The 27,340-nt window shown below is 38.6% G+C and overlaps 1 protein-coding gene across 1 annotated transcript; it reads left to right on the top strand.

Moving 5' to 3' along the window:
- The first annotated feature begins 1,313 nt into the window (after positions 1–1,313).
- TCF24 (transcription factor 24) lies at positions 1,314–21,614 on the top strand. Its single transcript, XM_073632807.1, has 3 exons — positions 1,314–1,547; positions 8,124–8,584; positions 19,135–21,614. Exons 2-3 carry the CDS (start codon positions 8,138–8,140, stop codon positions 19,246–19,248), a joined length of 561 nt encoding a protein of 186 aa, XP_073488908.1. The 5' UTR covers positions 1,314–1,547; positions 8,124–8,137; the 3' UTR covers positions 19,249–21,614.
- Positions 21,615–27,340: the final 5,726 nt, after the last annotated feature.

Below are 27,340 nucleotides of genomic sequence, written 5' to 3'. Positions count from 1 at the left end.
TTTTTTTTTTTTTTGCTGGCTAACCTGAGTTTGTTTGTTTTTTGTTTTTTTTTTAATCTCAGGCTTTCCAGCATAGAGGATAGATGTGGGGACTTATAGACCCCAGATCTCTTCATAGAGAGGACCTGTCATGCCCTATTCCTATTACAAGAGATGTTTACATTCCTTGTAATAGGAATAAAAGTGATCAAAAAATTAAAAATTAAAGGGAAAGTGTAAAAAAAAAAAAAAAAAAAAAAAACAATAAAAAAAATGTAAGCTTCCCTGTCCCCTCGTGCTCCCACGCAGAAGCGAACACATACGTCGGTCACTCCTGCCTATGTAAACGGTGTTCAAACCACACATGTGAGGTATCGCCACAAACGTTATATTGAGAGCAATAATTCTAGGGCTAGACCTCCTCTGTAACTCTAAACTGGTAACCTGTAAAAATGTTTAAAGCGTCGCCTATGGAGATTTTTAAGTATCGTAGTTTGTCGCAATTTCACAAGCGTGCGCAATTTTAAAGCGTGACATGTTAGACATCATCTATTTACTATGTGTAACATCATCTTTAACATTATACAAAAAATATAAATAAATATTGTTTTTTTTTTTTTTTTCATGAAAGTGTTTTGTTTCCAAAAAAAAAGCCCTTTCGAAAAATTGCTGCACAAATACTGCGTGACATAAAAAAATTGCAATGACCACCATTTTATTCCCTAGGGTCTCTCTAAAAAAATATATATATATATTTAATGTTTGGGGGTTCTAAGTAATTTTCTAGCAACAAATAAATAAAAAATACTGATCTTTGCATGTTGGAGAGGAATGTCATAATTGGCCTGGTTGGCAAGTGGTTAAGATTTCAGTGCCTGCTTATACATACAGAGACTTGTTTTAAAGTGCTTGTTCAGAGCATGTAAATACTCAAGTGTCCATGATCTTTACACAGGTTCACTTTAATTTAGCTGGAATAAATGTAAATACTACCAAATACAGAGCTCTCTCTGTCTAGGGATGTGGCTTTGGTATTAAAATAAAGATTCAACCTGTATTCAGAGTTCAGAGAGTGCTCTAGGGTGACAAGGTGTCACACTGTCCCTGTAACTTTGGGACAATAACTTTGCAATGTCCTTTTTACAGTTTCACCTACATTTTACATCAATAAAACCAGGCTTGGTTTCTGCTGGAAGACAGGGAGAAATGACAGGACATCTGTGACACTGGGAGGAGGACTGTCAAGTGTGACACTTGTAATTCGGTCCCCAGGGTTCTGCAGTGACCCAAGTAATGGGATCGGCTCACACATGCGCACTGGCTGGTTCAGGTCATTTGATCTCCGGGTGGGGTGTGCATAAGAGGGCAGTAAACTAGCTGAAAATTTGTAGATTGTTTCAAGCAAGACCACCGCCTTGTCTGCTGGTGAGAGTGAGAGTGAGCCGGCCAGCCCTCCAGACAGCTCCTGGATCCAGTGATGACAGCCTGCTCCATCTGATGGTCTAATTCTGGGGATCTACTCACTATCTGTCCTCCAGAGCTGAACCTTCACTCTACTTTGGGTTCAGGTAAGAATGGATCATCTCATCCCATCATCATCATCTCTCACCCTAATAAGTCTATCTCCTATTACTCACCCCATCCCTCTCCCATCATCATTATCTTTTACCCTAATAAGTCTCCCCCAGAGGGGTGTATAGATGGATCCACTAACTTTATCCGAATTCAGGAGGAACCTCCTTAGATTGTTCAAAGATTGTACTTCTAGTCATGGAAAAGACTCCGAATTTAGTATGAAGTTCTGTTAGGATCAAAACTTTTTAGTGTCAAGACGTTTTGTAAATCAGAAATCCTATATGGCATTTTCAGCCTATTAACGGGGGATATTGCTGCTCCTCCAATGGATCGCTGCTGCTCCTATCACATTATCGTAATGTATAATATTATACTGTATATATATATATATATAAAAAGCGAGTTCTAGAAAGATGGTGTCGGCAAAAATAGTGTTTATATTTAATATAATAATAATAATAATATTATGTGTGTATATCTATCTATCTATCTATCTATCTATCTATCTATCTATCTATCTATCTATAGATCTATCTATATGTATTATTTTTTTCCAGTGTATATTTCATTTGTGTATAATGTGTATTATTGTACACACGTATCTAATTATAGTTGTTCTTGTGTATATGATGCTATGAAATTAATAATTCAGAAGCCACATCTACCCATCCAAATATTTTATTAAAACTTGAAAGAGAAACAAAAGTATAATTATTTGTTTATACATATAAAGTTTACACTAATTACAAACAAAGTTTACGTCTGATGTTAGTGACAAAAAAAAGACATTTTGTATCAACCAGCACTGTGTGATTTGTAGTGTATTACAAATATGAATCTGTCTGAAAATACATACGTACTGCTCTGTAGATGGGGGACTGGAATTATTAAACTATTCTTTATTTTTTATGCATGCCTAGCAACTAGAATCATTCAGGTAGGTTTTATTATAAAGAGCTACTAATAAATTCAAGTTGCAGAAAGAGGAATATTTTTTTGCAGGGGCTTGTAAACAAGGATTCAATTACCCAATAGTGTTATGAGATAGTTACCTATAAAAAATATCAATAATGACAATAACAATATATATATATATATATATATATATATATATATATATATATATATATATATATATATATATATATATATGTATATGTATATTAGCACAATCTTCTGTGCACATTTTGGTAAATAGTAGATTTTATTTTTATTAAATAGTATATGTCATAAATACAAGCCCTGGGTTTATTTCAGAGTCATTGCCAATCAATATTTTCATAAAAGTATTCAATAAATAAAAAGTCTAAAAGAAAGTAGTATACAATTAACATCAGTAACAGAGGAGTAAAGTAAAGCAGTTTTTTCTAGGTGTAATAGAAGAGTTTTGTCTTAGGATGTATAGGTAAATCATGTGCAAATTATCCTCTTCAGAGTTATTGTGATGTGATGTGACATTTTAAATTATCACTGTATTTTTAATTTTGTGTGTGTATGTATTAAAAAAAAAAAAATATATATATATATATATATATATATATGTATGTATATATATATATAGACATTATTAGCTGCAAGGAAATGGTTTTGTGCTTGTATATAAAAATATAAATGTAATATATGATGCCATTATTAGTTACTATTGTTACAGTATATAGTATATATACTGTATATACATGCAGATATATATATATATATATATATATATATATATATATATATATATATATATATATATATATATATATATATATATATATATATTTCAATTTGTATACATCAGCATTTTGCAAACCTGTGTCCTGAACAATACTGAAAAGAGTATAAATCACCCCTAAATGTTAAAGAAGTAATTACCAGTTTGCACTATAGGAAGCATATTCTTAGAGGTCTGTGTGTTTATGACTTGCTCAGAGCTGTGGGAGTGATGAGAGCTTTTGAATGTCAAAGCTACATCTCTGTATACCTATTTTAAATCACTTGTTGAAATAGTGGATTTTGTTCCAGAAACCACTTATTTGGATTACATTCCTTCTTGTAGGATTTTCCACACCTCTGCTTTATATTTCATAATCCTGATCTCATTCATCCCGCAGTCAGCTGTGTGCTCTTGTATAAATATATCTGATCTGATATACAGCTGTATACACAGATGTTCTCTCTGTCAAAGCCAAAGATGTCTGTGCCAATTTTTTGAAAAGTATTGTACACAGCAAAGATGGCTGATCTTGGCAGGATTCAAAACTGAAGTAATACGATGAATTATAATTGTTATAGTGCTGAATGTGCTTATTTAAAGAGGATCTGTCACAAAGAGCACTTGGATATGCAGCAGTTCAACTACTGTATAAAGGTCCCACCAAGTCTTACTGTGTTTGGATTTGTTTTTCCCCATAATACAAACTTTGCACACAGTCATTGTGAATAATGATATGCACTGTCCAGGCACACAGCATTTTCCAGGGCTCGGATTCTGTGGAGGTGATTGGCTCCTGGCTGTTTGAGGTGTATAGCTAAAAAATATTTTCCACTGCTAATCACTCAACAATGATAGTATAGATGTAAAACTGATTTTTGCATGGTCTCAGACAGCTCTGTGGCATTTGATGATACTTCATGTAATATATTTAATTTAAATTATTGAGAGTAAAATAATTAAATCTGGGAGATTTTAAATGGCATTGCAGAAACATGCCAGATTGTCCAAGCTTAGCTCCTGTATATTGTTTGATGGCTACAATATAAAATTGGTATGATAATTTAGTTTTTTAATGCATGAACCAGTGGCGGGAAAGCTAAAAGGCTTGCAGTTCTACAACAGGGAAAGTCCTGGCAATGTTGTATATTAAAATATAATTTTTACCTACCCAATCACCTATTTATAAAACTAAAAATAATTATAAACTAAATATTGTTGCTTCTGTGTAAATATGAAGGTGCCAATAGCCCAGACAATGTTTATAAAGTGCTATTCATATCCACTCTTCAATTTTGACAAGAAAGCTGGGCATCCACTAGTACATTGGCCCACTGACTTTCCTGATTCTCATCTGTGGGCTGTTAGTTTAAAGTCAAGGTTAGCTGAGCTACAAGCAAAGAGTTTACATTGACCTTTCTTGACTAATAACTGGCCCCAGTGTGGGCACCTGAAGCTATTTGTCTGGTATTTTCCAAATAACAGGCAGCAGTGTAGTACCCATAAGAACCTGGATAACCTAATGAAAATGTAATTATTTTTTCAATGCATAGTACCCATTAGCGTGCGCAGGGGGTGTGCCGAATGTGCCTGGACACACTCTAATCACCCAGTGTGGCACAGATCCCCCCTATTGATTTTCCACCAGAGCTCCTAAACAGTTTTTTTTTAATTAATTAAAAATATATGAAAAAAATTGCAAAAAATAATACAAAAATAAAATAATAAAAATAAAAAACTACTGACTGTCCACTGCCCATACTGACATGTCCACTGCTCTACTGACACCATCCACTACCCTACTACATTTTTACATTTTTACATTTTTTTTTGTGTGTATATATTATTATTATTATTATACAGGATTTATATAGTGCCAGCAGTTTGCACAGCACTTTACAACATGAGGGCAGACAGTACAGTTACAATACTATTCAATACAGAAGGAATCAGAGGACCCTGATATATATATATATATATATATATATATATATATATATATATATATACATGCATGTGTGTTTGAATTTTGAGGTGCATACCCTAATGCAATAGGCTACGCACACCTATGATAGTACCCAACTTTGAAATGTGCTTTAATGAGTCAGAGCAGGGGAGAAATACAAACTTATCTTGATCTGTAGGAGTTATATAAGGGGGTTGATTTACTCAAGGAGTAGAAACTGTTCTAATAAATCAACTTCGATTTTTTAAAGCCACCTCAGTACCAGCATGTTTCTTCATCTCCAACAAAAGTGGCAAAAAAATGAAATCACCTTGGGTTGTCTGCTCTACAAAATGGGTCATTGTGGGAGTTTTTGTACTGTCCCAGCATTCTTTTTTTTTACCAGGCAGAAAAAAAATCAGCTTTTAGAGGCATTTGTGTTATTTTTTTATGCTTCTGAGCACAGCTCTATTTCAGCCAATGTGTTTAGGCATTAGTTGGCGTTTAGGTTTGTATTTTGACCAGCCTTCTGGGGGATAAAAATGCCCTAAAACTGCATTCAGAGAGGAGCTTACTGGCGTAATTTATGCACATAAATGCACATGTATGCAACTATATTAATTCCAGTGGCCAGAATAAATGGATATTCTAGCTAAAATAATGAGTTTACACTTCTCAATACCATAAGTCTCTAACACATTATAAGTCACCAAAAGGGAGCATTTTTTTTCACTGGAATTTTTCTGCCAGCTCCTGGCAGAAAGATCCAGCGTAGATAGTTATTTAATATGCTTATGTACATGAGCAGTCACTGCCTGAACTGTGCATCCTGGCTTACGCATTTCAAAGGCAAGCCCTCTTCATCAGAGCTTCTTTGTGAATATAATAGGTTATTTAAAATACACACACACACATTCAGTTGTATCTGACACTCAGTAATTCTATGGGCCAGCTCTTTTGGCACCATGTCTGATACATTTGAAAGCCTTTTCCATAAAATTCCCATGGCAATTTTGTTTAAGAGGTAGGTCTCTAGGTTTTTCCTCAACACCCCTCAATTGCTCAGCTTGCAGCTGACTTGCAGAATGTGATCACATGTGCATAGTCCATCTGTACACATACTAGGACCAGAGGAAACTACGCAAACACAGGGACAACTTGAAAGCTATATGTAGATAGTGTCCTGGCTGATATTTTAACCAAGGACCCCAATGCTGCAAGGCATAAATGCTAATCACTAAGCCACTGTGCTGCTCTGAACTTTAAATACAAGCACCAAAATAGGAGAATTGTATCCCTCTACCACTTAAGTCCTAACAGTTTGTATCTATTTAACATCATTATTCAGTGGTGTAATAATATATAGATGAGCTTACAAGGTTCTGCATGCAAAAACTATAATAATATAGTGAATATATAATGTATATTGTACATCGTGAATATATCATGTATATTGTATATAATATATAATATATATCATATATAATGAATTAATGAATTGTACATGTCTACAAGGAAATGTGAAAATAAATTTGTTCTTAGGTAGTTTAACTGAGGAAAAGACTCCTCTGAGTAAAGATAGAGGATTCTAGGCATTTTGGGGGAAACCTTTATATAAAAAAAGGCTCCTCGAGGATATCCAGTTCCTGTACTATGTGGAATGTTAATAATAATAAAGGTTAATTATATTATTATCAATAAAATGAATAGTTATTATTTTTTTCTTGCTAAGTCAAATGTGTATTTTCAGTTTCTAATAATGCTGCTTTTTGAATTCCTCAGAAACTATTTGCAGCTATTTGCAGCTTAAATTTATGGGAGAAAGTATACTGTATATTGATACTAGCTGATTTTTCAAAACCTTATGTAAAACTGGTATTCCTGAGTTCTCCCAATAATGTTAAAAATTCCCCTACAAGAGAAGGCAATAAATTGTCTTCTCTAGAATATTGCTAGTAAGTGTGGTGCATCCACATTGTAAATACAGTATGATGTATACTGGTATCTCTTGGCGCTTCTATTTTGGTGAACTACAAGTCTAATCATACCCAGTAATATAGCTGACCTTGTTCTTTTTAACATCGTTTTTTGTTCTATCACAAGTAATATGTGGCTCCATTTTAAGGTACGACTGGTTCATTTTTGAATACACATAGCACTGTAGAATGAAAGAAAAAATAATATAATATTGTCGTTTTGTCTGGACTGGCCTGAAAAAACAATGGATGGATCCAGTTGGAATGCTTGTGTGAAAGGGGCCCATGAGTTACATAATTAGCCAGGATGAAATAAGACACAAGTCTATCTAGTTTAACCAATAGCGGGAAAAAAACACCAAATACAGAACTCTATACCCACAGATGATTCAGAGGAATGCAAAAAAAAAACAAAAAAACCCTTATAGCATGGTCCAGTTTGCTTCACCAGGAGGAAAAGAATTCCTTCCTTATCCCCTAAAGCAATCAGATATTCCTTGGAATATTTTATTTATTTAATAACATTACAAACAGAACAACAATGCACACATATCCATAGCACTTAGACAAGTTTATTCTGCTTAATATAGTCATAAAAATCAAATAGGGCTTCTAACTAGCTGCTTTGTGTTGCTTAAAATGTCCAAACTTGTGGTATTTTTCTTTTTAACAAATTAGTATTTATGACTGATGTGAATTTACAATATGTATGTAAATCGCTGTATAAATTGTCTGTGCTATATGAATACCTTTAATAAATCAATCTGATAGATTGTAAGCTCTTATGAGTAGGGCCCTTTTAACCCTCTTGTATTTTATTATATTGCAACTGTACAGCCTCCCTTTAGATTGTAAATCACTATGAAAACTGTTGACGCTATATAAATCCTGTATAATAATAATAATAATAATAATAATAATAATAATAATAATGTCCAATTATGCATTATAGTGTCTTGTGTGGATATGGTGGAGAAGGTCCAACGCCCTCTGGTGTCCAGACTGGTGCATGTCAGGGAAGAGTCACCTGGAAGCTCTGAACAAGACTCACAATATTCTTTGGGAAGAGGAAAACTTGAGGAATCAAGGACCGGAGGAGGTAACGGGAATGTAATGGTGGGCCGTCCAGCTGCTGCCAATGCTGCCCGTGAGAGAAACAGGGTGCAGACCTTACGCCACGCTTTCCTGGAGCTACAGAGGACACTACCTTCTGTGCCCCCAGACACAAAGCTGTCCAAGCTGGATGTTCTCATACTTGCTACAACCTACATTGCCCACCTTACCCGCAGTCTCCAGGAGGAGGATGAGAGCAGCCACAACCACCCATCCACCAGCCCAAGCAGCTCCAACAGCCTCAGTCCAGATCTTCTTGGGTCATTACACAGTGGAGATGGATACCTACATCCTGTCAAGGTGAGTTATATTGTCTGTTTTTGAGTTATATAGTCTGTAACTGTTTTCATTAAAATGACAATACAGTGAAAACTGAAATTTAAACAATGAGATATAAAGATGTCTTCAAGAGCAATTCCAGGCATCAAGAAAAGCAATTAATTGTAGGTGTTTTCAGATTCACCTGGCTTGACAAAAGTTGATTTCAAAATCTGTTTATCACTGTGGAATAATACCTATTAGATGCAGTCACTGTTCCACAATGCAATTATATTCAAGCAGCTGGGGATACTGTGGTTACCTAAATACAGTAGCCAGCAGTGGAGCTTCCTCCATCCACTCTGTTAGTGTGGAAGGTGGAATCAATTGATTTTCAAAGTATGTATGATTACCTTAACTGTAGTGATTAGAATGTTGCAGCCATTCTCATCCAGGGTTCCATTGAACCATAGGATTTCTCCAGAGGTTGCTAGGGTTTCATAAGCCATGGCAGATCAGTTCCTCATTTGATGATGCCTGCATAGTTCTGGGGACAACATGAGTGGGTGAAGTCAGTGGCATAACCCCTAAGGATCCTTTTACCTGTCTGTAAGGCAGACATTCTTCTCATTGAACAACAATCTTCACTGACCAATGATGTAAGAGAGTCTGTATGTCTCTTTTCTGGATATTCATTATTACCTTTCATCTTAATTTTGTGATTATTACTTAAAATTATTTTTGAAATTAGAAGATTTTAGTGTAAAAAATTATCCACAATAAGTGGATTCTCTAGGTATGCCATATTATTTTATTTTTCATTATTATGGCTATAACTTACTGATCTTTATAATGTACTGTAAACTGAAGCAATAATTTTAAGCTGGGGTTCCCTTGGGTAAAAAGGTTGAGAAAGGCTGATCTAGTATACTATGTAGCACAAATAAAAAAAGGGAGAGCTTTGGGTATTTTTCCCAGATGCAATCAAAACACATATAAGCAAGTAGAGAAAAATGAAATCAGAAAAAAAATAATTCTAACAAACAACCATAAATTTTATTAGCTGATTATTCCCTAGATCTAAGATATTGCTTTATCCCTGTTATTTGATAGTCATGAGAAGAGGTAACCACTTGTAATGTAGTCCACTAGTGGTGAAAACCTTAAGCCGCATACACACGATCGGATTTTCCGATGGAAAATGTGTGATGACAGGCTGTCGGCGGAAAATCCAACCGTGTGTTTGCTCCATCGGACAATTGTTGTTGGACTTTTTGTCCAAAGTACAAACACGCATGCTCGGAAGCAAGAACGAGCCAGAAGTGGTCGGTCTTGTAAACTAGCGTTCGTAATGGAGAATTAACATTGGTGATGTGGCAAATTATGAAATCTCGAAATGCAGCGCACATGCTCTTCTTCTTTAATGGGATAATAATGAAGCTGCTTTGCTGGTGATACTGATGGAGTTATTGCAAACACATTTTCAAAGGCTTTTTTTTTTCTAGTGATAACAAGAATAATATTATTATGCTTTTTATTTTTATTTGGGCAAGTTACCACAACACCATTATCTGTAGTTTTTAAGATCAAAGATACAACTATGTTGGTGTCCCTTGTTAATTTTACATTGTATTTTTTAAAATGTAATTGCCTACTCCCAAACTGTCATTTGAAGTAAAACACATAGCCAAGTATTATTCTACACAATTTTTATGGTGCATTATAAAAAGAAAACAAATAAAATTAGACATGCTATCTGCCAGGAGAAATTAACCAAAACATGCATTCTATGCATCCAAAAATATAGAAAATATACCAAACCAAATCATTATTCAACCAAAAAAATTATGTCAAAGCAATAACTCCAAGGCCAATAATAAATAACACGTTATCTCCTCCGATGCCACAACATGTCTGGTTCACGAACGAAAGAAACAAAACGAAATGAAAAGCACGAAATAAAAAACGCAAACTGAAAAGCGCTAAATGAAAAGCATGAAAATAAAAGTGCGAATCAACACTCACCAAACTTCTACTAACACAAAATTAGCAGAAGGAGCCCAAAGGGTGGCGCTAAAGAGCTGAAAAACAACGTAGTACTGCACTACGTTCGTATTTGTTGGCCAACAATTGTGTGGCCGTGTGTATGCAAGACAAGTTTGGGTTGACGCCCTTCGGACAAAATTCCACAGTATTGTTGGCCAACAATTCGATCATGTTTACGAGGCTTAAGAGCCAGTTGATAGACACCGAGCTAGCTGCTGCCATAACACCGGTATTTAACGTTAAAGTAATGATGTATATATATATACTGTGAGCGGTCGGCAAGTGGTTAAGTTTCTTTCTGATTTTTTTTTTTTTTTCCTAACCACTTAATTGTATTTTGATTGTATCCGGGAGAATTACCTAAAGCTCTCTCTTTTCTTAGTTTGATATTTGGAGCCAGGGTCTGTATCTCCCCTTTTTTTTCTCTCAGGGATTTCTACTCTAGAAATATAGTATATGTGACAGTGAGGTTTATTTAGTAAAGCTCGAGAGTGCAAAATCAGGCTCACTTTTGCATAGAAAGCTTTCAGATTTTATTGGCAAAGCCTAATTGAACAAGCTGATTGGCTACCATGTACAGCTGCACCAGATTCTGGGTGCTCAAGTTTTAGTAAATCTATCCCAGTTTTCTCGTCATTTGCATCTACTGCAATCCTCTTCAGTAAAAGTTTAGACCTTTTTTCACTTGACTGTGAAAAACATTAGAGTATGTGTCTACCTACAATTGTGTAATCAAATATAAATCCATGAAGTCACATATATAAAATAATAGGTTGCAAGCTAACCCCTATACCGTGATTCCACACCACTAAAAAAAACAATAAATGATATATTAACACAGTCAAAATAAGCAAAACCACCAAAAAAACATATAAGTAAAACCTCCAAAAAGAGTATATATGAGTTCATATAGAGGACTGAATACAGTCCCAAACAAATCCGTGATGGCAGATAAAAAATCTTCAAAAGAGGTGACACCCTTCTTCCACAAAGTGCCAAAACCACTTCACCCTCTATAATTGTAATAGAGAGTCATACTTTCAGTAAGAGTTTTCAACTTCAATCATGATATCTTCCTTACAACGACATATACAGTAGATGACATAGTGGGATTGATTTACTAAAACTGGAGAGTGCAAAATATGGTGCAGCTGTGCATGGTAGCCAATCAGCTTCTAACATCAGCTTCTAACGTCAGCTTGTTCAATTAAGCTTTGACAATAGAACCTGGAAGCTGATTGGTTTCTCTTTGCGCTCTCTATCTGGCAAAAATGATTATAACAGACTGCCTCTTTCAGAATTGTAAAGCACATAACAATCTAAGGCTGGCCATAGAGCAAATTTAGTTCCAGCAACCGAAGGTTGACAGGGGAATTCATCCCATTGAGCCATTGTGTTCTCCTGGCAGGGGGGAAGCGGGGGAAGAACACAGTGACTATTGCTAATGGCTATAACAGCTACTAGCAATAATCGCATGTAAAATCTGGCAGGCTGGTTGTACCCAAGTTGATCGATTGATTGGCTTGGGTACAGTCAGCCTGCCCATACATGGCTCGAATCTCAGTCAGTCCCTGCTGAACTGGCCGAGATTGAAACCATCTATGACTGGCTTAAGACAGGTGCGAGGATAATGAATAAAAGCATTTTTGCTTGCAAATGATTGGATGATGGAAATCAGCAGAGCTTTACCACATTTTATTAAGATCTGAGGAAGGTGAGTGTAACTGCCCTTGGAGAGTTGAGAGTGCCTTTAGTAAATCCACCCTATTGCATCAGGTTCATTATTACATACCTGAGGAAAAGGCTGATTGATGGGACCAGGAGCACCTAGACAAGCAGAGCGGAGGAAGTACCACTACAGGTAGGCAGAGAAATAGCCAAACTGTCCAATATCTGTACCAGGCAGGAGGCAGCTGGGGGAAAATAGATTAAGGACTTCATGAACAGAAGTATAGTGAAAGTATAAATAAAGGCAAAACTTTTTCGTTTTTCATAGACTGGAGAGGAATTAGATGCCAGTTTTAATTGCTGTCTGTGCCCCATTTTAGGACATTCCCCCTCTCTAGTTGTCCTGTTTATCATTATCATTGAAAGTGAAAGTAAAAGAAAATCCCAAATTTTGGATTGTCCCCACAAAAGTAATAAAGGAGAACTCTTCCAATGAAGACACTAGTTCTGGTGACCTAGTGGTCCCCAAGTAATTCCCTTAATTTGCTGGGATTTCCTCTCACTTCCTGTTTGGCTATGGGACAGGAAGTGAAGGGAAATCTCCGCAATGGGACACAGATGGCGAAAAAAATCTGACAAGGTTTATAACTCTCCTTTGCTCTATCCAAAATGAAAAAAAAATTGCCTATAGTTCTATTTTAATCTTGAATTTAAGCTGTAGGTGGCTCTGTACACACCTTGTCGACATTTTTTAATTTACTGAGCCGGGTGGAAAATTGTTGGCTGTTCTTGATATCATTGACTTAATATGGCAAAATGGTCAATACTGATCAGCATAGTCAATGACGTCACGAGCATCCCTGCCCCTGCAGCTGATTGGGCCAGCACTTATAGCTTCCTTCCCAGTTCGGCCAACAAACCCAAGCTCTCCAGAGTTAAATGAAGGGATGTTGTTTTGAAGTTCACAGAAGATAGCAAAGAAAGCTGTTAACTTTTTTTGAGATTTCAGTTAATTCCACAGGAAGTAATGCTAGCCATACACGGATAGATGTCTCTCATTCAGCTGAAATAAATTAATTTCTTCACCCACGCTAAGCAGTAATTACCCAAACACTGATTGCATCTGACAGAATGCTGATAATTTTCCACCTGGCTCAGCCGACTTTTAGGCTGGGTTGACACTAGTGCGAATTGGATGTGGGTTTCCCCACATCCAATTTGCATGACAGGAGATTGTGAGCAGGTTCACACATCTCTGTGGCAGCTTTCACAGGAGTCCTGTGCATCTTTGGCTCCGTTTCAAGGCAGAATTCAGGCAAAAATTCAACCCTGATTCGTCCCTGAAACAGAGAACAGGGACACACAGGACCCTTTGCTGCGAGCCGCATCCATCTTCAGTGTGAACCCAGCCTTAAAGTGACTTATGTTGAGCTCGGTGGTGCTGACAGGGCCACCCACAGCTCAAATTTTGAATTTTTAAAATTTGAGCCAACTTTGGCCAGATTTAGAAAGATACAAGATTTATGATGAGGTAATGAGTATTTTTCTGTACTTAAAAAAGAAAAACAATGCTACCAACTTATATATATATATGTATATTTTTTATACTTGGGTTTAGGTCTACTTTATGGTGTTATATATTAATTAATACTTTATAACAAAAATTCAGCACTGGACAGGTAAACTTGCACGTCCGGAATAGCACACCTATGTCACCAATATATTGTAAGTGGCGAGCCATCAGAATTTAGCTTGTGCAGAACATTCATCTAGCACAGCGGTTCTCAACTCCTGTCCTCAGGACCCAACAACAGGCCAGGTTTGCAAGATAACTCAAATACATCACAGGTGATCAATTGCTGCTCAGTGATTGCAGTATTCTAGTCTGCATCTCCCCAAGGTAATACATAAAACCTGGCCTGTTAGTGGGTCCTGAGGACAGGAGTTGAGAAACACTGATCTAGCAGCTAATGTTTTCATGTCTTTTATAATACCAATATACAACCATTCTACTCAAACACGGTGTACATGTTTGTTAATCAACTGCTAGATTTAATAATATTTCATTCATAAATAAATATTTTGATGCATGTCCAGCTTTGAAAAATGCCAGCTTAGGTTCTATTGCGTTAACGTTTACCAGAGAGAAAAAAGATTGAGTGCTGTCCATTAGAGCTGCATGATTCTGGAAAAAGAGAGAATTACCGAAGTTCATTCCTTTGATCTAAAGAACAAAACATTACAATGTTTATAGTTAGGCTGCTTTCATACTGAAAGTGCTGGTCGTTAGCGGTAAAGTGCCGCTTTAGCACCGCTTTTTGGCTGCTAGCGGGACACTTTTAACCCCAAAGAAGGGGCGCTACCGAAACGCTTTTCAGTTGCTTTGGAAACGTCCATTCATTGCAATGGCAGGGGCATTTTGGGAGTGCTGTATACAGTGTTCCCAAACCACCCCAAAGATGCTGCTTGCAGGACTTTTTCTTACGTCCCGCAAGTGCACCGCCTGGTTATGAAAGCACCCATTGCAATGAATGGGGGGCAGTTTTCATTCGCTTTATAGGCGCTATTTCTAGCGCCTGAAAACTGCCTCAGTGTGAAAGGGGTCTTAGCTCAGCGGCTGAGGAATGTTGTGAAACTTGGCAGACTGCCTGGTTTTTTTCGACAGCTGTCAGCTTGAGCAGAGAACTCTGCATAGAATCTGAAAAATTCTTTGTTATGATTGTGAGGGGGAAGAATTGCGATCTTGATTCTTAACGATTAATTGTGCATCTCTACTGTCCATGATATTTTTTTTATTTGCACTAACAGTTACATTTTCAGGACAAGCTTTCTGGATATACCCCTGCTTCTGAGGTCAAACAACAAAGAAGTACACTCCAAAAGCTTGTCCTAAAAATGTCATGGCTAGCAGTGGTGGCTGGTGATATATTTCTTGGGGGGGGGGCGGCAAACAATGCACCCACAGCCACCCCCCCACCCCCCCCCGGGGGTGACGGGTTTCAGGACCCGCTTCCTGATTGGCCAGGAGAAGAATCAGGAAGACAATAGCAAAATTATTCGCTATTGTCACACCACACACACTTTTTTAAAGGCAATTAGAGCCTCAGGCTCTAATCATGTGTTCTAAAAATAAAAAACCCTATTGGAATCCATGTAGAGAAGGGCAGCATTAGTAGCAGCACTTCACACTGAGAGATCAGAACACGGCACGGGAATAAAACTTCAAGAGACAAGGGAATTTAAACCGGGATAATTGTCAAGTAGGAGGTAGCTGCTTTGGGCCCCACAACGACAGGGCCCAGGGCAGCTCCAACTTTTGCCCTGCCTTAAAGATGGCCCTGACCCCGGCCTGCAGCACACACACGTGGGTGTTTCCTTAGTAGCTGGCTAGCTAAATGAGAGGTTCCTCTCCATCTGTATGCAGACACACAATGCACTCCCCAGACTTAATTGACCCCTATTACAGAACCCCTTTAATAGGGGTCAATTGAGTCTGGTGAGTGCATTGTGTGTCTGCATGCGGGTGGAGAGGAACCTTTCCTATACTCACTGAGGACGTTATTCACGTATACATGTATACATGTATTTCACAATTTTTATGTATTTTTTTTTAAAACTCAAATGAAGCCTTATTTGTTTATTCACTATGGTGATTTTTGATATGTAATTTATGATATAAGTGCACAGATCCTTTGTTTCTTTTCCCATTTTAGGTGTTTTTTACACTTTACAACACACAGCTCTAAATTGTAGTTTGTTTTTTGGTCATTGATTTGCACGGGTTTGGAACCTGTTGGTTCCTATATTTTCTTTTGGCTAAAGGAGACACCTGCAAAACGGAATGGTTTGGGGACTGGTCAAACCAGAAAAAGAGAGCATTTCCCAGGAAGTAGACCACACATTTTAAGTAAGTCTTAGTTTCCTTAACTATAAGGCCTTGTTCACATGGGCATAGCTAAGTGTAAACCCGTGTGAGGGTCATGTTGTGGGTCCCTGAACACAGACGGTGTGAGTACGCTTAAGTACGCGCATGTGAACAAGACCATAGGCATTTAGGTGTGATAGTGAGAGCAGGGGAAGAGTGGAGGTTAGGCGCTCAGGTGAGATGGTGAAAGCAATGGATGCATGAAGAATGTTCAGTGTGAAGGGATGTGTAGGTGCAGTAAAGAAGGTGGTCCTGTAGGCAGAATTCCCATCAGCAAAACAGAAGTATGACTTTTATATTATTAAATTGGAACCAAAGTTTGCAACACTCACCATCTTCAAGGAGCTGGGATGCAGCCATCTTTATTGGCCAACATGGGATGCATGTGCAGGAGTTCAGTTATTCCTCCACAGATTCTATGTCAAAGCAAGATGTCTGATAAATCAAAGCGATTTACAAACTACTCTGGGAATAAAGAAAACCTCGACCTGTGTCATTATAGAGCTCATTTTTTATAATTAGGCATTTATAGAGATTAAACACTTGGCTGACAAAACTCCTCTTAAATATGGTTTTTGTACATCATCATTTTTTCTTCATACTCCACTTCAAAGTATTGTTTTTAATAAGGAAATATTGTAAGTGATGTCTTTATGTAATGTAGACTTCATAATGGTATCACATTACGCTACATTAATCTTTCTTAGATGTAATATATACAAGGTCCATGTTCATTTCACGCCAGCAAGGAAATAACATTTTGGTATTTGGGGTAGAGTTAGTTGCGTATGACAGTTTTCTGTTAACATATCTGTTTTCCTGAAATTAACCTTTTGAACGAAGGATTGATCAATCATTTACATTCTCCACTTTTTCTCATCTTGTAACATACCAATAAACCATATTATGGATAAAGCATTGTAAACTACAATTTTATTTTACTATAATGTAAATTTCTGAAGTAGGAAGTTAAGTAGGTGCTACCCGCAGTGGACAAAATGCAGCCCTTTGATTTTTTATTTCACTCAATTCATCCCACTGTTTCATTTGAGTTTGACACGCCTGCTGTAAAGTGATCATTATAACATTTTGACTGTAAAAAGCGTTTTATTTTTCACTGATTTCATACTATATTGATATTGACAATACTATACAATTATTGTGGTATTTTTGAAATTCCCAATCTATCAAATCTCTATGAACATACTGCAAAATTGACATTTGTAAAAAAAATATAAAATAAAATAGGAAAATCAGTTTATTTTTTCACATTATACTTACTAATAGTGTGGAGTTCTAGAACTATCTGTTTGGTAATGCCTGCCACGTCTATGGTGTCTGGCGTGGAGTGCCAATGCATACAGAAATTTGCAGGCAGAAGAGGACGCGTAATTAGAGTCAGGGAACACTACACCATTTGGGAGCACAAACATGTATACTACCTTTCTACAAAATGATAATTACATGTTAATGTTGATGATTCAAGCAATAACAGAAAATGAGTTGACTGCACTGCTCCTTCTCCCAAGCCACAGCAAGAACAAGATGGACCCGTTTGTGGATTCAAAATTAAGGCAAAAACAAAGAGTGCTTTATTGAAGATCTCGCATAGTAGGACATACTGACGCATTTTAACTTAATGGAGTCATAAACATAATGATATACAGTATATTGTTACGATTAAGACCTAAATGGATTAAAATGCATCACTTGGGTTTTACTATGTGTTTTTTTGTACTTGGCTGTCTGTGAATATATACAGCATATAATATATTATAATATAATATATTATAATATATAATGTGTGTGTGTGTGTATATATATATATATATATATTTATTTAATAAGTGCTGCGTAAACTGTTGGTGCTATATAAATCCTGAATAATAATAATATGTATATAATTATTAAGAGTTATATTTATTTAGGGAAGGAATTACACAACTTTTTCTTGTGATCTTTGCCTAAATCTAGGTCCCCTGGCCTTCTTTTTCTGGATTTGTCCAGTTGCAAACCCATTAAGCCACTACTCATTCTGAAGGCCTGAATTTTGATAACCCTAAAGTCAACTGACAAACCCTCAGCATTTTTTAGCCGAACACACTGAGCACAATTAAACATTCCCCAGTTTTTGCTAAAATTCTAACTCACACACTTGCAGTTTACTACTTTTAGTATTGCTAGCTCCTGCTCTCTCAGTGTGCTTCCCTGAACTTCCGGTCTTTACAAGAAAGGCATAACCTTGGACAGTGCAGTCTTGAGTCAGTCTGTTAGTTTGAAGCAGGTGAGGAGCAGGGTGGTGCCTTGCCATCTTAGGCTATACGATATGTGTGTTTCTATTTATACAGTATAAAGAGACACAACTCTAGTCCCTGTACACAAAGGTATCTCCATAGGGTGCTGCAAGGGAAAGGAACCACTCTGAAACAGGAAAATTGGCACATGGGCAAGGATTAAAAGTTGAAGAATCTGCATACTACCTTTCTTTGCTTATATTTATGTATGAATGTAGGTAGATATACAAAATGCTGTTGACTTAGGGTCACCATGCAAATTACAATCTTACTGTATTCACTTTAGATTGACCAAAACTATGTAATGTGAGGACCTACCTAAACTATCCGATCGATGTGTTTTCAATCAGGCGGGTCCTTGCACTACGTGGCTATCAGTAAATCTAAGGGACATTGTACATTCAACTCATAATGTATGTGGTGAGTGTTAGATCTTTTTTCAGACATTAATGTGGTGCTCATCACACAGGGAACATTTAAATACATTGTATACTCATACACCATGCACATCCCATACTGCTATGTTGTAAAATGATATTTCAATAGGATTTGAGCTTCTTTTGAGAGTCTGTAAGGTACGTGGACTGTGTTAAGAGCTGTTACATACAATACCTATAATTTGGATTGTTTTGTAAGTTTATTTTCTGTTTCTCTTACAGAAATGGCCCATGAGATCCAGACTTTACATTGGAGCCTCGGGGCAGTTCCTCCACCAGTCAACAGGGTCTGAGAACCAGGATCAAGATGAGAACACCCCACGCTCAGAGAGCTAAGGCCAAGACGTTTGAGAGGATGCAGTAAAAGACAGCTCTGCATTTGTTTGCCTATAAACATTCTACCTGGGACTTGTTGCCTAGTGCCCTACCAAGATCTCTCCAACAGTTCTTTATTGGATTGAAAGACTTGTATAAATGACACCACCTTCCAGTGAATGAACAAAAACATTGACATGTAAATGTATTTATTACAGTAGACATTCGTTCAAAGGTGGTAGACAAATGTTTTAATCTATGTACATAGAATATTGTACATTTTAGTGGTTTAGCAATAAGAGGAGAGGTGGTAACTACTGCTACTGGGTACATGTGTAACCTGAATACTTTAGGCAGGCACAGGATGAGCACTAAAGTGGACCTATCAGCATTAAAAAATCTTTCAATACTACAAGCAAAGCAGAAGCTGAAATGAAGTATATAAAATGTTGGAATTTGAGAAGAAATAACAGCTATATGAAATAAGCTCATCCTTCTCTGGGTATGAAATGCCAGCGGCATCATATAAATTATCTATCAGTGTCGATAAAGTACAAAGATTTTATATATACAAGGTTTCTGCAAAGGGAGTATGTATGTTTAAGAGGAGGCAACTCAACATTTAGGCTGGCTTCACAATTGTGCAATGCAGTAACAAGCTTCTTATCATAGATTATCTCAATGTGCGGTACGTTCTTCATTGTGGTGACATTAGAATGGTACCCCAATACAGACATACAGTAGCTGTCAATGCACTTAAGCTACGGTGCACCAACAAACATATACTGTGAACTGTGCTGTGTTCCTGAAAATGCTGCAGGTACATTTTTTCAAAACAGAACTAAACTCTTTCAATCAACATTCATTGTTTTCAATCCTTATGCTGCTAGCATTCATATATAGCTAGGAAATTATATTATATTGACTTGTTTCAAACTTTTTTTTTTTACATTTCTTCAATTGGTTCCTGGTTTCTGGCCTAGGCCAAAATGATGTCATACATCCCAGGTGTTTTCATGGCATTTTTCTCTTTAATTTGGAGGTGGGCAGGATAGGCTTTCTCAGCTAAGCATACCCTCCGGTCTGCATGCCCGAGTCAAGGGCAGATGGATTCCAGGAAGTAAATGTTACATGAATCATCTGCCCTTACTCAAGATGGCTGCAACTAGAAATGCTAGATGGTGTTTTTCAAAGTGATTTATCATTAAAAAAAATGCAAGGTGGCATGAATGGACAGATGGGTGAGTTTGCTTTGAATACTAAGAATTAATTAAATAGCATTTTCAGTTTGTGGTGCTCAGATACAGTTTAGTTCTTCTTCTAAGAACAAAAAAATAAAGTTTTAGCTCACAAAAAAATGTAATAGGGCCCTTAAAAAGCTATTCAACTAGCCAAACAGTGACATACACAGAGAATATATTCATATGAACTGTTTACATTTCCAGAGGATGCGTGAAGTAATACAGATCAACCGAATCTAGCTTTATGGTGACACAGCAGGCTACATAACACTTTTTTAGAGCCCCCAGCTTTACTTCTTGAATTCTTGAATTCCGTCTGCTCCTATAAGCCCACTTATGTACTTTGCCCTCTTCACTGTCACTAAACATAACAGGCATACCCACTTTATGGCCGCTCATTATAATAACTGATTTCACATTTAATTTACTAGATGATATGGAAATGTTAATGACTTTAGAAGCAACAATTAAATGAACTTTGAGCTCATTCACAAGGGCCTCTAAAATGCTGTGTTTAGATGTATACAGCCTATAGTTTTGTATGCATCTAAATGCAGCCCTATAGGAATCAATAGGGCCATACAACTTCTTTTCTGATTATAAACGCATGTAAACTAGTAAAATCACTAGAATTGCACGTGTCTAAATGCATCTAAACACAAGCACTTCAGGTGCATATTTTATGCTGGATCTTCTATTAGCTCTGCGAGAAGGAACCTACGTTCTATGCAGAAATATGCCCATGTGAATGAGCCCTAAATGACATGTTTACCTGATTTTTTTTTTTTTTTTTTTTTTGAAAAAGTGAGCAGGACCTGTTCTTTTCTAACATAGCTGGCAATGGCTAGATGGAAAAAAATTACTGTGATTTAGTACAAAGTAAATGATTATAATTTTACAGTTTGCTTTGGGTTTATATAACTTTTCGGAATGTATACATTTCCCGAAATATGATTTTATGGTAGAATGATTAAATCACCACTGAAGAGCATTGATCCTGATCCATTGATCCTGATGCTGCGAGTTTCCATATTTTTTCTCAAGTCTTTGCTTATTGGCATTTATTTCTGTAAAATAAGGAGGAGACATTAGAAACAATAACAGCTTGACCTACCTTTGAGTTTCCCTTGCCTGTGCCTTGAGGGGCTGCCAGCAAGATCCTGCGTGAAATCATACGTCATACATGATAACATCATACATTATAATGGTACGGGAATCTGGTGCCAGTGGCATGCACCACATTAACAAAGTAAATAGACCTGTTATAGAGTAAAATAAAACCGGTGCAGGTTCTGCACTAAACTGACAAGGTGGTCACATCAATATAGAAAACTGACGCAGATACTCCTCAGACTGAGGAATGAACATGGCGTACCTCGTGTGAACTGTTTCCCAATAACCTCACAGACAGCTCACATGCCTCTCTCTGCCTGTGCAGTGAGCAAAGTACGTGGGCATTACTTACATATAGGCAGGGAAAGCTTCTTTCTCTGTGTATATGCCCAGCTATTAACCCAAGCAACCTCAAGGTTAACAGCCTTCCTCCTCGTTGTCAGATGGGGAAGGTGGGATAGGTTGTTTGAGGGAGGCAGATCTGCTTTGTATTCTCAGTTTAAGAGAGTGGCATAGACTTTATAGCTGCACCACTCTTAGTTAATTTTCCCAATGTATGAAAAAACTAGAACAGCTACCAAATTTGTATTGCTATCTGTGTCCCTGCAAAATAAATTCACCCTCTATATCAGTCCTGTTGACCACTGGGACAGAAAGTGATACGAAATCCTAAATTGTGTTTCCACCAGAAAAAGAAGTGAAGGGAAATCTTCCAATGAAGACAAGTGTTCTAGTGACAACTGTCCAAAAAGAGAATTCCCGTAAAGCGGTTGTAAAGCCAAAAAGTATCTTTATTCAAATAAAAAAGAGGTTTAAACGTACCTGCTCTGTGCAATAGTATTGCACAGAGTGGCCCTTTACCTTCTCTTCTGGGGTCCCTGTGCTGGCACTCCTCCTTTTCTGGGTGTGTCCTCATAGCAAGCTGTGTGCTATGGAGGCACACATGCGGGCGCACTCCTGTGCCGGGCTGTAGGAACATGCAGAGTAACTCGGGTTGCCCCCACTTCCTCATCGAAAGATTTGATTGACAGCAGAAGGAGCCAATGGCTCAGGCTGCTTTCAGTGAAGCCTGTGAGAGCAGGAAGCAGAGAGAGAGAACAGCTATAGCTGGGCAGCACAATGCTGGATCGATGTAGGACTTAGGTAAGGCAGGCCATAGTTAGACATCAAAGAAATCCTGGACAGCCGCACTCCAAAAATATTTGCCTTTATTCAATAAAGTGTCATCCAAAATACAGGTCACAGCAGAGTGGAACAAAGCTTATGCGTTTCGCACTACATAGAGTGCTTAGTCATAATGACTAAGCACTCTGTGTAGTGCGAAACACATAAGCTTTGTTCCACTCTGCTGTGACCTGTATTTTGGATGACACTTTATTGAATAAAGGCAAATATTTTTGGAGTGCGGCTGTCCAGGATTTCTTTGATGTCTAACTGTTACAGCATTGCCAGCACCTGGACTTCTAGACTGAAAGAGATACCTTTTACTTTGATCTGACCCACCTGGAGCGGTGATTCTCTCTACTTGGATTTCAGAACTAAGGCAGGCCATAGACAGTGCAAATTTCTTTCCTGCAACCACACAATCCCCCCATCAACACAGACAGTGTTGTCAGGGGAATCTTTCCTGCTGAGACGTTGTATTCACCTGGCACGGACAGCTTCCCACCGGGACACAGTAATTATTGCTAGCGGCTGCAGCTTGGTACATTGAGCTGCCCATATACAGTTGAAATCTCAGCCAATTTCCGCTGAACCATTTGTGGCCGGCCTAAGTGTTTGGGGGGGAGAAGAGGAACAGCTAGTGGAAGATTTTTTACCTTAAAGGATAATTTCACCTTTGGGAACATGTTGCATGTTCCACCCGTCTTTAGGGAGGAACATGTAACAAGTTCCCAATGTTGCAGCCGCTGCCTGCCCCCCCTTCCCTGTGACAACAGTACGGGGATAGGTTCTCTGTACTAGCTGTCACTTTTTGGAATCAACACAGCCACGTCATTCATTCACACAGCTCTGTGTGTGAAAGAACTACAAGCCCCAAAATCCTTTGTGGTTGTTGGCTTGTAGTTCTTAATGAACTACTACGGTGCTGTGGATTGCCATGGTAGTTCATTGATTTATCCTGTCAGTGTATCTGCTTGCGGTACGGGATATACGGGCACACAGATACACTTACAGATTTTCAGGAAACCTGCATGGCACCAGTGATCTGCTGATCGCTGGTGCAATGCTTTACAGGCTAAAAAAAATGCACATTTATTTACCTGCAAAAAAAAAAAAACATTCATTTTTTTTTTTTTTTTTTTTTTTAGAAAAGTGAACTTATCCTTTAATGCAGGGGTCACCAAACTTTCTAAGCTAAGGGCCAGTTTAGTGTCCTTCAGGCTTTAGGGGGGCCGGAATGTGGCCAATGGGAGTAGATAATGCCCCAGCATTAGTTCACCATCATTGGATCTAATGGGAGGAATAGTGCCCTATTGTTGATAGCAATGAGAAGAAAAATGCCCCATTGATAGGGTTAGTAGGGGGAATGGAGCCCCATCATTGGTGTCAGTTGGTATAATAGTGCCCCAAGGGCCAGATAAGGGCAAGCAAAGAGCCACATCCGGCCCCCGGGCCGCAGTTTGGAGACCACTGCTTTAATGCATAGAATGCATTGAGGTAAAAAAGCTTTTTGACTTTATAACGCTGTAGAGCTTTCCTCTCACCTGTTGTGTCTTCAGGACTGGAAGTGAAGGGAAAACCAATGGGACACTGATGGGAAAAAATAAACTTTATCTGTAATATGATAATTACAATAATAATATGTTCATATTGATAACTAGTTATCTAGAGCAGAGACACTATACGATTTCAAATGCCAGTAGTCCAATGTTTCCAGTAATACTTAATAGAATAAATGCCATATACTGTACAAAAGGTCAGTGCAACCAAGTCTAATGTTTCAGTTTTGCTAGATGCTGGTGGAATAAATTATTCAGGTATCCTAAACGTGAAACGTCTGCTGTACCTTCTCCTACTTGCTAAAGTCATGGCAAACGTTCTTATTCCTGTTGCATGTTTTATTTATTTTACATTTCATAATATGAGTAGGAGAATGAGACGCCATGATGGAGGTGGAAGAGCAAAGGACTCTGATGAGATGATCATGCTGCTGGAGGCTCACAGCGATAAAAGAAGCCAGTGGTCAACTTATGGTCAACTGAACCTATAACAATCTGATTATTCCAATAATGTATTTACAGATTGACATACTGCTTTGATATTTCTGTGCCCATCAGCCAGTATCAAGACCTAATATTTGCAGATCCATGTACTTGACCTCTTCATAGCCATTACAGATTTAAACTTCCAGGTTTGTACATATGATCTAACAAGTCTGTACATGAACGGTACATAAAGAGAGAATTAAATGCAATTTCCGCTTGTAATATGTTTATTGTTCTGTATAGTGACCCATTTGCTTTGTCGAAATTTCTTGAGTATAAGATGTAATAATCTGTATGTGTAAATTGAAATATCCACAGGTTTATACGTGCCCCCTTGCCTGCAACATGCTTCTTTCAAATTCTGCTGCTATGTTAAATCTTCTCAAGAAGCTTTTGGCATTATTGACATTGTGCTTTTAAGGAATTTCGTATATTTAAGAGAATTGAATTGTCATGCCTGGCTGGAGGGCTGTGCTCTTTCAGTGAAAACATTTGCACTAAATGCATGCAACAATAGGCAAATAGTTTGTCATGTTAAGTGGCCTGTCAGATTGTGGACAATAGTCCCCATTTATCGAAAGTGATTCCCAGTCGTTGGGAGTTTTTTTTTTTCATTTGTGTTCGAACAAAACATGGTAAGAAATATGCAAAAAAAAAAAAATGTTCCTTTGTTTTGTACCTTTAAAACAAATCCCTTATCGGGACACTTTTTTTCCCACTAGGTATGCTGTTGACAAATGGATTTAAGGGGAGAAATATTTAACTGTATTTATTCGAGTAATGCTGAATGTATAGTTTAACCCCTCCAAACCAGGGTAAGGAACAGAGGTGAATCAGTTGTATATTTTCTGAATATAAGTTTGCTGTGATGGGAGGAGGAGGCAGAGTAGTAGGGATCAGTGCTATCCAGTCTGCACATTACTACGGAAGTAGATCAGCGCTCAACAGCCAGAAAGCAACTTTGTGATGGTGGCCATGCATAGCTTTCTGCTGAATGTGCTGAAGTTCAAGCCGCAGGTGGCCCTGTTGGCACCACCTGGCTCATCAAACTTTGATCTGAAAATCTGAGCAGAAAATTCAACAAATCAGATGCAGCCACTGGCTGTCACAATAAAATAGCAGGCAGAGGACAGTCTTCCATCAACACTATAAAAACCAGTGAAGCCATAGAGCCTGGTCGCCTGCTTCCTAGCAACCAATGAAGACTTATGCCGCGTACACACGAGCGGACTTTCCGGCACACTTGGTCCGACGGTCTTTCTGCCGGACTTTCCGGCGGATTACCTGAACGGACGGACTTGCCTACACACGACCGGACTTTCCGGCAGGCTAGGTCCGCCTGTCTTTTGATGGACTTTCGCCCGAGTTATGGCGGACTTTCAGAATCAACAGACTTGCCCACACACAGACAAGTCCGTTCATTTTGAATGTGACTCGGGTACAACGGGACTAGAAAAGGAAGTCAATCTCGCCACTTTTATCGGCAAGATTGACATCTTGCGAGCCCCATCGCGGGGCATACCAGGCCCTTAGGTCTGGTATGGGTTTTTAAGGGGAACCCCCTATGCCGAAAAAATGGCGTGGGGTCCCCCCTAGAGTACATACCAGACCCCGATCTGAGCATGCAGCCTGGCCGGTGAGGAAAGGGGGTGGGGACGAGCGAGTGCCCCCCCCTCCTGAACCGTACCAGGCCGCATGCCCTCAACATGGGGGGGTGGGTGCTTTGGGGGAGGAGGCGCCCTGCGGGGGCCCCCCCACCACAAAGCACCTTGTCCCCATGTTGATGAGGACAAGGGCCTCTTCCCGACAACCCTGGCCATTGGTTGTCGGGGTCTGTGGGCGGGGGGCTTATTGGAATCCGGGAGCCCCCTATGATATGAGGGCCCCCAGATCCAGGCCCCCCCACCCTATGTGAATGAGTATGGGGTACATGGTACCCCTACCCATTTGCCTTGGGAAATAGTGTCAATAATAAAACACACACTACACAGGTTTTTAAAGTAATTTATTATACAGCTCTGGGGGGGTCTTCTTCCGGCTTCGGGGGTCTTCTTCCGACTTCGGGGGTCCCTCCGGTTCCTCTTCTGGTTGGTTCTTCTCCGCTCTCTCTGGCCTCTTCTCCTGGTGTTCGACCTCTGCTCCCGGTGTTCCAGTTCTTCTGCTGGGTCCTCCGCTTTCTTCATGCCGCTCTTTTGCCAGCGGAGGCCCGGAGTTCTGGCTTCTGGGCTTCTTCTTTTCTTCTCTTCTTCCGATGTTGACACGACGCTCTCTCAGGCTGGAATGCTCTCTGAGCGCTCCGATGTGACTTATATAGGCGGAGACCCCGCCCCCTTATGCCGTCACAGTCCCTAGGCATGCTGGGACTGTGACGTTTTAGGGGGGCGTGGTCAACATCACCCAGTGATGGCTTAGTGGTTAGCACTTCTGTCCGGCAGCGTTGTGGTTCCTGGTTTGTATCCTGGTCAGGGCACTATTTGCACATTCTCCCTGGGCTTGTGTGGGTTTCCTTTGGATACACTTTTTTTGTCTCTCACACTTCAGGACATGCTG

The sequence above is a fragment of the Aquarana catesbeiana genome, linkage group LG05 (genome assembly GCF_042186555.1).
Source record: "Aquarana catesbeiana isolate 2022-GZ linkage group LG05, ASM4218655v1, whole genome shotgun sequence".
Classification (NCBI taxonomy): Eukaryota; Metazoa; Chordata; class Amphibia; order Anura; family Ranidae; genus Aquarana; species Aquarana catesbeiana.
The sequence above is the reverse complement of the archived record's forward strand: the minus strand, read 5'-3'. Positions and strand labels throughout refer to the sequence as shown.

Excerpts from the sequence above, each read along its gene's own strand:
- TCF24 (XM_073632807.1), top strand. The coding sequence starts at position 8,138 with ATGGTGGAGAAGGTCCAACGCCCTCTGGTGTCCAGACTGGTGCATGTC. Across the intron at positions 8,585-19,134 it reads GATACCTACATCCTGTCAAG|AAATGGCCCATGAGATCCAG; the intron begins GTGAGTTATATT and ends TTTCTCTTACAG.